Source organism: Herpailurus yagouaroundi, unplaced genomic scaffold (assembly GCF_014898765.1).
Source record: "Herpailurus yagouaroundi ecotype Mexico unplaced genomic scaffold, PumYag 196, whole genome shotgun sequence".
NCBI lineage: Eukaryota > Metazoa > Chordata > Mammalia > Carnivora > Felidae > Herpailurus > Herpailurus yagouaroundi.
In genome coordinates, this window is record NW_024412427.1 from 3,037,217 (window position 1) to 3,051,591 (window position 14,375).

The following is a 14,375-nucleotide window of genomic DNA, read 5'->3' on the forward strand; positions in this document are numbered from 1 at the left end:
ATGGCCCTTGTGGCGCTGCAGCTGGGGCTCGCTCGGTGGCGCGGGCCCGAGGTGGCGCTGTACAGGGGCTACCACAGCTACGCCGTGCGCACCGCGCCGCCCGCGCCGCCGCCCTTCGAGGACGAGCCCGAGCCCGAGGCCTCCGGGCCCGACTCCGCGCCGCCGTCGCCGGCCGCCGCCCCAGTGCGGGCCCCCGAGCCCGCGCCCAACTCCCCCGCCAAGCTGGAGCCCAAGCCCATCGTCCCCAAAGCCGAGCCCAAGGCCAAGGCCCGCAAGACCGAGGCCCGAGGGCTGACCAAGGCGGGGGCCAAGAAGAAGGCTCGGAAGGAGGCGGCACAGGCAGCGGAGGCCGAGGTGGAGGTGGAGGAGGTGAGTGAAGCTTGTGGCAGAAGGAGGTGTCCCACGTCGGGTCCCCCAGGGTGGCTGGGCTCCAGGAGGGATTCCAGTGAGGATGATTTGGGGATGGGAAGGGTGAGCGCACAGAATAGGGCAGGGAAATCCCCAGCAGGGATGTGGGCTTAGTCAAGTGTAGCCTGATCCCTGGAGGCATGGGGAAGGTAACTTTCACTGCAGAGTCCCGCACCTTGGGGCAGGGGACAGGCCTTTCCCTCTGGTCCCTCTGGTCAGAGGCAGTGCTTTGGGGAAGGGGGTGCTGGGAGCCCTAGGCAGCTGGGGATGGGCAGGGAGTGAGTGCATCTGCGGGACCAGGGCTATCTGAGCTGGGCACCAGCAGCATCTGCTACAGGGTGTAGCAGGGAGGGCTTCCTGGCAGTGGAGGAAGGGCCCAGTAGGGCTTATTAGAAGGGGCTGGGAGCTGCAGACTCAGGGACCAGAATGAAGCTAGGTCTGTGGGACCCATGGATGCGGCCCAGGGGGGGATTCGCAGAAAGGAAGGCGTGTTCCTGGCTTCCAGTTCCAGTGCTGCCCACTGTTGTGCTTTGCGACCTGGACCCTGAATGGTTTGGTTAATTATTTCCCAGAATCCTTCCAGCCCTGATGGTCTGCTGTCCGGTTGCCCGACGCAGCAGTGAGCAAAATGCGGGGTGCTCAGAGGAGGGTTCTTCCGAAGGTTCCTGTTCCTCTGTCCGGCTTTGTAGGGACTTGGGCAGGGGGTGTTTCAGAGGCCATGGGAACTCAGGCAGCTTCTCTCCGCTGCTCCCAGGTCCCCAACACCGTCCTCATCTGCATGGTGATCCTGCTTAACATCGGCCTGGCCATCCTCTTCGTTCACCTCCTGACCTGACCCTTGTCTAACAGGTGTGTCTACCAGGGGGTGGGAGCCTGTGGAGAGCTCTCGGCACCAGGGTGATGGAGGAGGGAAGTTGCCTACTGGGCATCTGTCCTGCGGCTCATTGAGGCCCATCCCCCAACAGAGGCAGGGACCTAGAGTGTGGATTTGATAGATGGTGCCTTCCCCAATACAACACACACACACACACACACACACACACACACACACACACGCACACACACCTCGTTATCTCAACACGTGCAGAGCACCTGCTCCCTGTCAGGTGAGCACTGGGGGTTTCACTCACTCGCTTGTTCATTAATGTATCACCATTTACTGGGCCACTTCTCTGCTGGGATTTAGAGATCCAGGAGGGACACACTCCTGCCCTAAGAAACAAGGTGAAGATGAAAGTAAACCCTTAACTTACAGGCACAAGTCAGACATCCGGATGTCAGGCAAAACAGCTCTTGACTCTCTCCCCAGACTCTCACAGTCTCACGGAGCTTGCCTGGCATGGGCAGGCCCCTTTCTCTCTGCCCTCCCTTTCTCTCTTGCCCGCTTCAGTCTGTAATCCCTCCGCCCCCAGCCTCCCCATCCCCCAGTCCTCCTTTCTAGAAACCCCCCCCCCCCCCCCCCCACTGCTGTCAGTTGTTTCCCCAGGATGGAGCTGGGAGGGCTTGGTAAGGTCCTGGGAAAAGGAGGTTGGCTGGGCTGGCCTGACGGAAAGTGGCCCTCATGAGTCTCAGGGTGAAGTACTCACACCACAAATAAAATCTTTGCCTGCTGGGACCAGCCTTTACACCATAAAGCCTGTGCTTGGTGATGCTAACAGAGTTTCTGCCTCTTGCCCTGCTCCCAACCAAAGACCCCCTCCCTTGATCCTAGCTTAGTGTGGGCTGGAGGTTCCTACTCCGTCCCAGGAGAGGAGGAGAAGAAAATCCCTGTCCAGTCACCCTGCAAATAGCCGGTGACGACATTAGCCTGGTAGGTGCTGCCCTGGGGGGTGAGTGCTGAGCTCTGCAGGGGCCTCATTTTACAGGGGATCTGGGAATGATGGCTGCAGGGACTGACAGCTTGTGACCTGAAGGGTGGAAGGCAGTGAGGAGGAGGCGGGCAGGGAAGAGCGTACCAGGCAAGTTAGCACTTCCTCCCTCCCTCCCTCTCTCGCCTGACCCTCTTGCTGTCTCTCTGCAGAGGAGTTCCTGCTGAGGATGTGAGGACCCGTCTTTCTGCGCTGCCAGGCAGGGTGGCCAAGGAGGACTGGACTCTGGACCTGGAGCCCCGGGATCCAGCTCACGTGCACACCACGTACATTTTGGAGGCCTCCCGTGGCGCCTATGCTGGGTGCCGATGGTGCCCAGAGGAACAGAATGTGCTGGGGATCCTCCAGGAGCTCCGTGCCTGTGGCAGGGGAGGCCTCGAAGGAGGAGCCCTGGTCTCTTGAGCGCTCCTGTCCCTCATCCTCATCCATTCCCTCGCCTTGCTGCCGGGGTCCCCCTTCCCTGAGCTTTCGTGTGTTTCGGGAGAAAGCACTGAACCAGGACAGTAATATAACTCCCAGCCCCTCTCCTTCCACCCCTCCCCTGCTTTGTTTTAACTTGCAGCAGATCCCTGTGGTGGGCGAGCCAGAGAGCTGCCCACAGAGCAGAGGCCCTGCCTTCCGTGGTCTCCACACAGCACCCACTCCGTCCCTTGCTTACAGATGTTCTGGATGACAACAGAGGAAACAGACACGCTCGGTTCGAGAACCCCGGGATACGGTGCTCCTGTCTCCTCCCACCGGTCCAGCTAGCTTCCCTGCTGGACCCGTAGAGGATGGGGAGACGCAAGGCACTGGAGCCTTTAGCCGGGAGGCCGCTGACCAGGTGGCCCCGGGGTGGGGGTGGGAAGCAGGCATAGGGGCAGTTAGGATGGCCCCTGTTCTCTGGCGTGCCTGAGCCTGAGGCTGGCATTGCGTTCAGGCTTCCAGTGTGCTCAGAGTGCTAAGGCTCACCCTCCAGGAGCCCCGGGGCTGCCACGATAAATCTAGCGGGGCACCCTGTGAATTGGTGTGCCACTTCCTTCACCAGGGCCCATTGCCAGCTCAGGGGAGAGTGGGCATGGAAGCCCTTGGAAGCCCAGGCAGATTTCCCGGGGCAGACTCTGGGGCAGGTGCCGGAGACAGGCTTTCCCGGGGAGAGGAGAGCAAGTCTGGGGGCCCCGGTGGGTGCGGTCTGTTCGATACTAAGCCCCTTGGCTTGCTTGGCAGAAGACGGTATTTGCATGTAGCTCATTACAGATGTTCTGAGCCACCCCAGGCCTCCGCTCCCTTGTGCTTGGGGGGCCGGGTGCAAGCCGAGGGCTCGCGGGGCCCCTGCACCTGGGAGGACAGAGGGAAAGGCTTCTAGGCCCCTCCAAACCCAGGGAGGATTGTGGCAGTGGCGTCCAAGCAGAAGTGCCTCGGCCGCTCCACAGCCTTTGTATCTGTGGACTTGGGGCTTCGGTGCCGTGGTCGAACCTCGAGTTTGCTTCTGATGAGAGGTCGGCTGTGCCTCTCCCCCTCAGTACTTGGGAAGCTTCCTCCAGCCCCACACTGGCTGTTTTGAGGGCTCCTGACGTTGCACGGGGTGGTTGGAATCTGGGACTGCATTTCTCTGGAGGGGAGCCCGCAGATTCCCCCGTCCTCAGCCGGCCCGAGGCTCTGCATCTGTGTGTGGGCTTTTCTGGACTGCAAAGAAATGACGGCTGGGCTGGGGGTGCTGCTAGGGCCAGTGGGCCCCGGGCCTCAGCTCTGAGACCACGGCCCGAGTTTTGGTCTGGCCCAGGGCTGGGGGCAAGCCTGCAGGCACCAGAGCTCCCAGGCCTACTTTTAGAGCTGGTGTTTGGGGTGACGGTTCAGGATGCTGCGGTCTGTGGAATAATAAACCTGCATCTGCTCGTGGGCTGCGGTGGGGCTGTGGTGTCTGCTTGTGGGCCCTGGTTGAGGGACTGGCCAAGGGGGGCAAAGAGGCTGGGGGTCCTGTCTCTCTCTCTCACACACACAGTTTCTCTAAAACCTCTTGAGGGGCAGCCAAAGGGCTTCAGTTCTGGTGGGGCAGATCAAAGACCTTCTAGGACAAACCCTGAATTTCTAAAGCAGACTTCCAGAACCTTCCCTGAGTAGCGTATGGTAGAAGAAAGAGCCCGAACTCTGAGGTTAGGTCTTCCTGGCCTGCAGTCCTGCTCAGCCCCTTGTCTTCTGTGACCCACAGTTTCCTCATCTATAAAGCAGGGGAAATAATAGCTATGTCCAACTGCAGTGAGGATTCCGCAAAATGTCGACGCTTATGTAGTAAAGCCCAGCCGAGAGAGAAGTGGAGAGATGGAGACATGGGTCATCATGGCTGCACACCACAGTACTGCCCAAGCCCTCTCAAAAGCCCTCTTGCATTTTGATGGAGGACCCCAGGAGTCCCAAAGGGGTGGGGATGTGTGGGGGTGTGTGTGTGTGTAGGACGTGGGAACGAGGGGTAGGGGCAGAGGGATGACTGCATTAGAATTGCCTTGGATGGTTTGAAAAGAAGGCTCATCGGGGGCGGGGGTGGGGGTGGGAAAGGGGTAAAAAAGAAGATAAAGAAGGCTCCTTCCTGAGCCCCCATTGGAGTCTCCCAGTCAGGGAAGGTTGGTCAGAGTCGGGCGCCCCCTGGTGGCTCAGGTGCCGCACACAGACCGTCCCAGTCCTGGCCAGCCGCAGCTCCGGGAAGCGCCTCCGGTCGTCTGCCACGTCCAGCGTTCATTTAAGGTGTCTTGTGCCAAAAGGGAACTTGAAACCACCCTGTGGGCGTTGCCAGGGCCTATGATCCACTGACCACTACCTTAGGGTCTTGGCAGGAATCTTCCAGGGCGGTAGGAAAGGATGCTCAGGGAGCAAGCAGAGGCCTCTCTGGGTATCTGGGCAGAAGGAACTTGAGTTTGCTGGAAAACAAGCCCAGGGAGGAGGCGTGAGTGGGGCTGGTGTGGGGGTGGCTGGGCCAGAGGGAAATGCAGCCCAAGCCCAGGCCTGGCCTCGGGTCCTCCACCTCCTGGGGATGGCTCGACAGCTGGAGGGCAGGCCTCCCATTCTAGGAAGGCCTCCCTTAGCGGGCCCTTCATCCCCTTCTGGTCTCTAGGAAGGAAGGAAGTCGCCTGTGGGGGCAGAAAAGCAAGTGGGGTGAAAGGTGTGTGTGTGGAGTGGGGGTCTTTCTAGAGATCATGACATCACAACACGTCCCTCACCCCAGTCTCCCCCGGGTCCCTCTTGTCTGGGAGGAAAGTGGCTGGTGCACCGTCATCCTCATCTGGGAATTTGCAAGTTACAGGGGAATTGTCACTGTAAAAAAGTCTGGACGAAGCAATGCGTTATCAAAAGTTATCAAAAGAATACTTGGCTCCAGTGAGATTTCAGGTATCCACAGGGGGCGTCTCTTTTTGGTCAGGGACTCAGAGTCACCCGTCAGCTCGACCCAATAAGAAAAGTAAATAACAAAGGGGCATCCACCTTCTCCTTCCCACAAGATGGAAGGATGTTGGCAGTGTGGGGCCGGGGGTGTTCTGAGCACTAGGCTCACGCTGCCATCGTGCTGGCATCGCGGCAGGATCATGCTAGGTTCGTGGCCAGCACTTACTAGGGGATATTCATATCCCTTGCATGGCGGACGGTATTAAGTTGTTAGGGCCGCTCCATGGGATTCTAGTTGCTGGAGGTAGAGACACGGAGGGTGAGAGTGCAGGTGAATGCCCGTCACCTACTTGCACACAGCAGAACTGGACGCAAACCCGTTTTGTCTCACCCTAAAGCTTAACTTGGCCCCTAACCATTTTCTTCGGCCTGTACCACTGCACTGAAGTTATCGATGTTGACCACCTGGGGGCGCCACGGCCCCACACATGAGTGGTCTCACAGATGCGCTCTTGAGAAGGCCGGCTGCTTTTACACAAAATTCATCACCATTGCTATCCTCCGACTTAACCACAGTAATAACAGCTACTATAAATTAAGCACTTACTATGTGCCAGGCCCTGCACTAAGCACTTTACATACATTAATTCATATTTTCCTCACACCAGCTCTGTGATTAGAAACACCACTGTGCTTTGCAACTACGAGGCTAAGGTTCAAAACCAGGTCTGTCTTCAAGGCCCATCTCTTCACCGTCTCCTCTCCTCGTAGGAGGCGCGAACTGCCCGGAGGCTGCACTGGGCTGGCAAGCTCGTTGTGCTTTGGCCGGCGAGGTGTCCTCAGACACCCTGAGTTTGAATGCTTTTTGGCAGGGCACCTTCCATTCGGCCGCGCCCTGGCCTGCTATCCTGTCTCAGTCCTTTGTTTATGTTACCTGCCCGACTCTGAGGTCATTTGCATTTGCACCTCCGTTGGTGCTCATAACATTTCATGGACTGGAATCAGATCTGGTTTGGGGAGGCACCCGGGAGAGATGACAAGAGGTTGTGGCCCAGTGTCATGCCAGGGATGTGGGAGGCAGTCTCGTCCTTCAGCGCTCTCCCCTGACAGGCGAGGAAGCGTTCTCTGAGTCATTCCAGCACGCGAGGCACCATCAGATGCGTGGGTCTCCTGGGACGGGCGATGGCGAGCTGGAGGCAGACGAGGCACATTTGGACTTCGCAGCCTTCTCCCAGTGGAGTGATCTGGCTGTTTTATGCGCCCGGACGGAATCCTTCCCAGTTTGTGTCCTTACAGTTCCCTTTCGCCTGGCCCTTGAACCGGTGAGTGGACTTAACCCTCACTGTGGGATTTCTAATCAGTACCAACCACTCTGTCTGTTCTGGCTGACCTGTGTCTCCCCTGTAACTCCTATGTCGAGGCCCTCAACCCCAGTACCTAACAAGGTCACCATCTTTAGAGAGGAGGCCTTTAAAGAGGCGATTAAGGCAAAATGAGGCCATTAGGGTGGGCCCTCATCCAATTGGACTGGTGTCCCTATAAGAAGAGGAAATCTGGTCACACGGGGGGGATGCTAAGGGCTCTTGTGCGCAGAGAAAAGACCAGGTGAGGACACGAGATAAGGCAGCCATCTGCGAGCCAAAGAGAGGAGCTTCGGAAGAAACCAAGCCTGCCGACACTTTGATCTTGGACTTCCAGGCTCCACTGTGAGAAAATAAATGTCTGTTGTGTAAGCCACCCAGTCTGTGGTGTTTCATTATGGCGCCCCTATCAAACTGGTCCTCTGTCTTCATGGAAGGTGGGGCTAAGCCCGGGGCTTAGACAAGGGCTGGCTGAGCTGGGGATGTGAGTCTGGCCAAGAGCCAGCCTGAGAGAGGAAGATGAGGGAGCATGACCCCGTCCTCCCAGCCCCCACCCCCACGAGACACTTCCGGGGCACAATTACCTGAAGTGCTTTGTCCCCCACGTCCTCCTCCCATTAGTGATGGGCGCTACCGTTTCTTCATGGACAAGAGCGCCAGGAAGCTGAGTTCCTGCCTTCTGATTACAAAAAATACGGTCTGTAAGACCGAAGTTGGAGGCAAGATGCCGTATCTAGCTCACTGCAGGTTGGAAGGGCCCACTCGGGGCCGGCACAGCAAAGACCCTCAAAGTGTGCACCATTGTGCCGTCTCGAGATGTAGAGACAGAAAATCTGAAAGCTACCAGGGAAGGGGGAACATGAAGTGACAAAGAGCGGAGAAGCGGATGACAGCAGTCTCCCCAGCAGCAAAGCTGGAGACCAGGAGGCCATGAAGCAGTGCCTTGGGTCGCAGAGAAAGTTAGACACCTTCACCCAGTCAACCCAGGGGCCGGGGGCGCAGGGAGAATGAAAATGATGGCGGAACTGCACCTTTATTCTCCATTTGCCCTTTCTGAGAAAGCCGGGGGCAGATAGGCCCCGCCACCACGGAGAAGCGACGCCAGAGAGAGGGCTCAATGGAACCCAGAAAGGAGAGGACCCTCTGGTGGGCGAGAGCAGAGGGGTTTGCGAATCACAAGCACAGAAAGGAAGCTTCAGGGCGAGGCCACCTCCAGAAAGAGGACGGACTGGCACCAGCATCCGAGCACAGGCAGAGTGAGTCACAGGGCCGTGAGGTCCCAGAGGCTCGTGTGGCAGAGACTGGGAAAGTGACCACTCAAGAAACGAGAAGCAAAAGCAGAAAATTATTCAAGGAAAAAATAAGATTCAGGTTCACGGCTTGGTCCAGCAGTGAGCGTTAGCTTACGTGACGGCACCTCGGAAGCAGGGGACGCTGACCCACAGTTAATACTGCAGGACACGGGAAGGGGGATGTGGCACACAGCGGGCAGCCGAGCCGCAGTCTGCAGGGGTGCCCTCCGCCCCACCTCCCTCCTCACCACCGCGCGCCACTTCTGAGTGACTGCCCTTCTGCCTCTGGTGGCTTTGGGGTTATTCATTTAGGGAGGTTTAGGGAGCAGAGCTGTGTAATAACGGAGGTGCTGGGCAGTTTTTTTAAAGCCCCCGAACCTATAACTGTGTGCCAGATTCGTTGCATGTGAACTCTTCCAAATTTTCAAGAACATTTCATTCCCACATTAACTTATGCATGGATACGTATGTGCCGTGCGTGAGGATGTGCAGTTGTGTGGTTTGTGCGTGTGATTTTGGCTCAGGTCGTGATCCCAGTGTTGTGGAGTAGAGCCCCATGACGAGCTCCATGCTAAGCATGGAGGCTGCTTGGGATTCTCTCTCTCTCCCCCTCTGCTCTTCACCCCCTCAGGGTCTCTGCCCCCTTTAAAAAAATATATATATATACATATATGCACTTGTGTGTCCACCGGGTGAGTGAAAGGAAGATATTTGTATGCATGTGCACGGTGGGTTTGTGTGTATGAACGTAGTGTGCATATGTGTGATGTACGCGTGCACATGCTCATGTGTGTGGTGTCGTTGCATGATATGCACGCACACGTAGCATACATGTGTGCATGGGCATCGTGTGCGTGTGGTATGTGATGTGTCTGGTGTGCACGTCCACGTGCTATGCATTATGTACCGTGAATGCGTGTGATGTGTGTGCACGTGCACATGCGTGCTCGTAGGGTGCAGGCGTGTGTAATGTGCCCCCGTGTGAGTTTGATGTGTGTGCATGCATTTGTGTTTTGGGCACAGTGCACACGTGTGTCCTCTCCTACATGCACACCAACTACACATACACACACCGCATGCACGTCGCATCTTGTACTCACAAGCACACCGCACAGACGTGCACCCCGCAGACCTACAGGTGCGCAGCACAAGCCTGCAGATACAGACACACCACACGTGCACACCTCGCCACCCTACACACAACCCACACACAGGGGCACGTTACCCACGCTCACACCACCTCTGCACGCACGGCACCCTCAGCCACCCCCACCGTACAGGGAGCCTGGTTGGCCCAGACCCCGGCAGGTGAGAACATGCGCTGCGCCTGAGGTTCACCTTCAACCTGAGGATAGCCGCCCCTGTTCCTGCCTCTGAGATCCCCACGCAGCTCTGTGGACTCAGCCTCAGCTTCTTCCAGAGAGAATTCTTTGGGATTCACCATCACAGAGGATCACAATCACAGAGCCACGGCCTCTGGGGGTCCTGAATCAGGAAAGCACGGCACTCTAGAACCACATGTCAGTGCTCTGGCTCAGTCCCGGTCACTGGATGGGGCGCAGCCCAGATATCGCCTCCCCCAGGAAGACGCTGCGGACCCTGGCTAGCCTGGGGGCCCCTCTTCTGCCTTCTCCCGGCCCCTTTTCGTACTCGTCACATCGTATTGTGAATTTTACATTTTTATGGTTTATAATATACACTTACACTTTTATAGCTGACTATTACCATTTTCCTTCTCTGCTACCACAGCTAGGGAGCTCCTGGGGTGGAATCTGTGTGCGGTTCCCCAGGCATCCCCGGTGCTCAGCTGGGGCAGAAAGTAACCGCTCACCTGTTTTTAGTCTTGCTGAATGAACACATTGAATTTCAGCACAGTGGACTCTTTTTTTTTTTTTTAACTGTTTATTTTTGAGAGAGAGACAGAGTGCCAGCAGGGGAGGGGCAGAGAGAGAGAGAGAGAGAGAGGGAGACACACACAGAATCTGAAGCGGGCTCCAGGCTCTGAGCTGTCAGCACCGAGCCTGACGCGGGGCTTGAACCCACGAACCGTGAGATCTTGACCTGAGCTGAAGTTGGATGCTTAACCAACTGAGCCATCCAGGTGACTTGTCTTTTTTTTTTTTTTTTTTAAGATATAACTGGACTGTTGACCACGATTAGTTCTTTTTTTTTTTTTATCAAAGTTCATTTATTTGAGAGAGAGAGAGGGAGCGTAAGAGCACATGGGAGGGGCCGAGAGAGAGGGAGAGAGAGAGAATCCCAAGCAAAGCTCCACACTGTCGGCATAGAGCCTGTCACGGGGGGCTCGAACTCATAAACTGCGAGATCATGACCTGAGTTGAAATCAACAGTCAGTCGCTTAGCCGACTGAGCCACCCAGGTGCCCACATTGTGGACTCTTTAATTAAAGAGTAATTGGAAGGCCCCTCCATGCCGTGTTGTCCATCTTCCAATCTAATGTGGAATCCCAGGGAGGGATTAGTGCTGGACACTCTTGGGACCAGCCACCACTTCCTCTGGGGTCTGGAGGCTTGGCCTTTGCCCAAGCTGTGCCTCTGCTGGGATTCCAGTCTGTCTGCGGGAGGAGGTGGAAAAATCTGAAGCAGGTGCATGACACCTGGAAGGGTCGGCTCCATGGATAGGGCAGATGGGCTGCAGGGGCTGAAGGTCCTTACAATGTCAGGGGCACCGCTCTAAGGTCCAGACTCAGACTGGCGTTGGCAGATTGGGGGTGCCACCGGACAACCCCTGACATCTGCAGGCAGGGTATTTAGACTCCGCTTGGGCATCTTGGAGAGCCCGTTGCAATGGAGAGGTCAGCCTTGGCACGTGGACACCTCCAAAGGCCAGGGCAGCAATGGGGGGCCGGCAAGAACCTGAGAGCTTTACACTCATTATTTTGGGTTGTCTGTGTGGATCCCAATGACACTGTTTTCTCAAATGTAGAAGCAAGAGTCGAATATTAAACTAAGTCATCACCGTGTTACTGACAAGCTCCACACAGGAAAGGAAATTGTAACCACATGAAATATTTATGCTTCGCATCGCAATGATGCTCCTGACATGACAGCATGTTGTTTTTGTTGTTGGTTTGGTTCTCTTTTTTCTTTTTCCAAAGTGGATTACAAAATGCCCTCCAGTGAGGAAACTGCTCACAGAGAGATTGCGCCCCAGCCCCGGGGCTGTTATCTGGGAGAAGGGAGGTGACGGTGATGGGTGGTGGCAGAGGGAGAGGCCCTGAGAGCCGACGGGGTGGGGATGGGGATGGGAGGGCTCCTCCATACCAAGAAACTGATTTTTCCAGATACAGTTAAAATAGTCACATAATTATTACTTTTTTTTTTTTTTTTTTTTTTGGTATCACCACTGTACATCTGTTGGGAAATCTGGGTTAGACGCCCTTGTCTGGGCTGCCCCTTACGTTCAGGTTGGGAGCATCCTCAGAGCTCCCCGAACCCAGCTCTCGCCTCCCCCAGGCAGATGCGCCCTGCGCGGCCAGCCCCCCGCCCCTGTTGACCGCCATCGTCACCAGCAGGCGTGTGTGGGTGCCACTGCTGTCCTACTTCTGCAGACGCGACACGGAGGCGCAGTCGTCCACACAGACCCTCCCCTCCGGGTGAGTAAACGGCAGGTGACGCTGGGCCCAGATCCCGCTGACGTCGAGGGCAGAGCTGCTGCCACAAGGCACCTCGGAAGGCCTGGGTCTGGCTTGCCAAGCGCATGAAGGAACAGACCGAGTTTCAACTTTTCGGAAGTTTTATTAGAAAGGAACAGAGAGAAGCACTGGGCGCCGGGACGGACACCCGCCAGGGCCAGGGAACAGCTGCAAACAACACTAAGAACCAAAACCCAAACCGAACCCGAAAACCACACACACTTGATGATAGACTGCATTTCTGTTCTCAACTTTTCTCCATAAATAGACAAAGGTCGGTGTTGGCAATTTTAAATAGACGGACGTAGGGTTAAGAAAAAAAGCGCAAGGTCTCCGAGTGTGGCTACAAGTCGTCCGGCACGTGCTGTACAGGCGGGGAGCCGGTTTGGCCGCTGCTTGGTGCACCTCTCCCATAAGAGAAGACTTAAACAAAAATGTGCTAAGGGTCATAGAAAATGGTTGTCACCTTAAAAGGAAACTACTCCCCTCCCCCACAAAATAATCTCACAGCTGTCTTCACGGTTCTAAAACACTTAGTCAACTACTTACGTGGAGCCAATAGTCTAGACGTTTCATAATCTTTGTTCACACTGTAAAACCGCATGTGCACGTCTGTGGCCGGGCGGCCCCGGGCCCGTGCATCTGGGGGTGGGTTTCTGTCAGAAGGCGACCCCTCCGGGGGCAGCCCACGCGAGCCTGGGCTGGGGCCAGACGTCCAGACGCAGAGTACGGCGTGCAGGGCGAGGAGCGGGGTCCACGGTAACCCTGGAGCAAGCAGGTCGGGGGCAGAAGGTTCCTGCAGGTTCTTTGGGCTGGCGGCGGGGCGGCGGGCTGCCTCTGCAGAGTCTGGTGTGAGGTGGAGGAAGAGACGAGGCCCCGGGGCGTCCGTGTGTCACTGCCGTCTCTTTCCGGTCACCCCGCTTCCTGCCAAGGCTCCCCTTCTGCTGTGGGCCCTTCAGGCTCGGAGCAGTGCCCCTCCAGCAAGCCTCAGGGAGGAGAGGGGAGGCGGGATTAGGTGAGGTAGAGCGATTTATCCCTGGGGAGCAGGCTGGGGAGAGAGGAGGGGCTGTCAGAGCGGGGGGAGCCCAGCCAGGCGCCCTCCGGCTCCCAGGGACCTGGACGCACGCACGGCCTGGAGCGGAGGGTGCTAGGCTACCTGTTCGCTAGCCTTCATCCTCACCCTGGATGCGCTGCCCCTCTGGAGACCACTGGTCCCTCCCTGATGGGCCACCAGGCAGAACCAAACTCCCCTCCTAGAACCCCGGCTGGGGACCACGAGGTCCTCAGCGCTGGGGGAAGGTGGCTGCGAGCGCCTGTCCTTCAGAGAAGGTGTTCCAACCACACCCCAGCTCTCAGGTCCGTGTGGAGTCGATTTCCATTTGTAAATTCCACATGGAATCCGAGGAGGGCAGGAAGGTGCCTTCTGTGTTTTTAAAATAGGACGCTCAGGGCGCGTGGGTGTCTCAGTCAGTCAGGCATCCGACTTCGGCTCAGGTCATGATCTCACGGTTCATGGGTTCAAGCCCCACATCGGGCTCCATGCTGACAGCTCGGAGCCTGGAGCCTGCTTCGGATTCTATGTCTCCCTCCCTCTCTGCCCCTCCCCTGCTCACACTCTGTCTCTTAAAAATCAATAAACATTAAAAAAATTTTTTTTACAAATAGGATGCCCATCTGTGAGAGCGGGAGACCTTGAGGGCCTTGTGCCAAGTGACATAAGTCCGAGAAAGATGAGAAAGACCAGTATCAGATGATCTCACTTACATGTCGAGTCTAAACAAACCCCAAACCAAGCTGATAGACACAGAGAACAGACTGCTGGGTGCCAGAGACGGGGGGGATGGGTAAAATGGGTGAAGGCTCCAAAGGTATAAATAAACTTCCAGCTCGAAGATGAATACGTCTTGGGGATACCGTGTACAGCAGGGGACCTCAGTTACTAATACTGTATTTTTGTAAAGTTATACGCTTGAAAGCTGCTAAGAGAGTAGATCTGAAGGGTTCTCCGGACAAGAAAAGAATCTGTAACTCTGAGTGGCAACAGATGTTACCTAGACTCTCTGTGGTGATCATCTCCCAGGAAGCGCAAGTCTGATTCGATCACTCTGTGGTACACCTGAAACTAATACGCCAGCTCTACCTCCACTTAAAACATAAGTAAAATAGGGCACAGCTGTGGGCTGCCCTCCGTGTTGGGGGGAAGCTCGGACGCATTCCCTAATGTCCATCGTAGAGCCCCCAGCCCCACACTCTGACTCTTGGGAAGGGAGCCCGTGGAGGGACGGTCTGCACCTGCCCAGGTAGGGGGACAGGAATTCCCACTGAGCGCAGTCTGCCCACCCAGGCAGAGTCTGTGGCCGGGCACTGGCCCTCGGCAGCGGGGCACGAGCCCTGTCTGCTCGCTCCCTGGTGGGCTTGGCCGGGTGAGGAACAGAGA

General features: G+C 56.6%; 2 protein-coding genes across 8 annotated transcripts in view; one reads left to right on the top strand and one right to left on the bottom strand.

Moving 5' to 3' along the window:
- JPH2 (junctophilin 2) overlaps positions 1-4,156 on the top strand; it is a 69,945-nt gene extending 65,789 nt beyond the window's left edge. The window contains exons 5-7 of the mRNA XM_040446792.1: positions 7-369; positions 1,163-1,257; positions 2,429-4,156. Coding sequence (XP_040302726.1) covers positions 7-369; positions 1,163-1,243 — 444 coding nt within the window. The 3' untranslated portion in view covers positions 1,244-1,257; positions 2,429-4,156. The remainder of the gene's footprint in view (positions 1-6; positions 370-1,162; positions 1,258-2,428) is intronic.
- An 8,474-nt stretch (positions 4,157-12,630) lies between these two features.
- Positions 12,631-14,375, bottom strand: part of TOX2 (TOX high mobility group box family member 2) — a 135,298-nt gene continuing 133,553 nt past the window's right edge. For all 7 annotated transcript variants that reach the window (XM_040447002.1, XM_040447005.1, XM_040447003.1 and 4 more), the window contains one exon: positions 12,631-12,986. In XM_040447002.1, the coding sequence (XP_040302936.1) occupies positions 12,950-12,986 (37 nt within the window). In that variant the 3' untranslated portion in view covers positions 12,631-12,949. The remainder of the gene's footprint in view (positions 12,987-14,375) is intronic.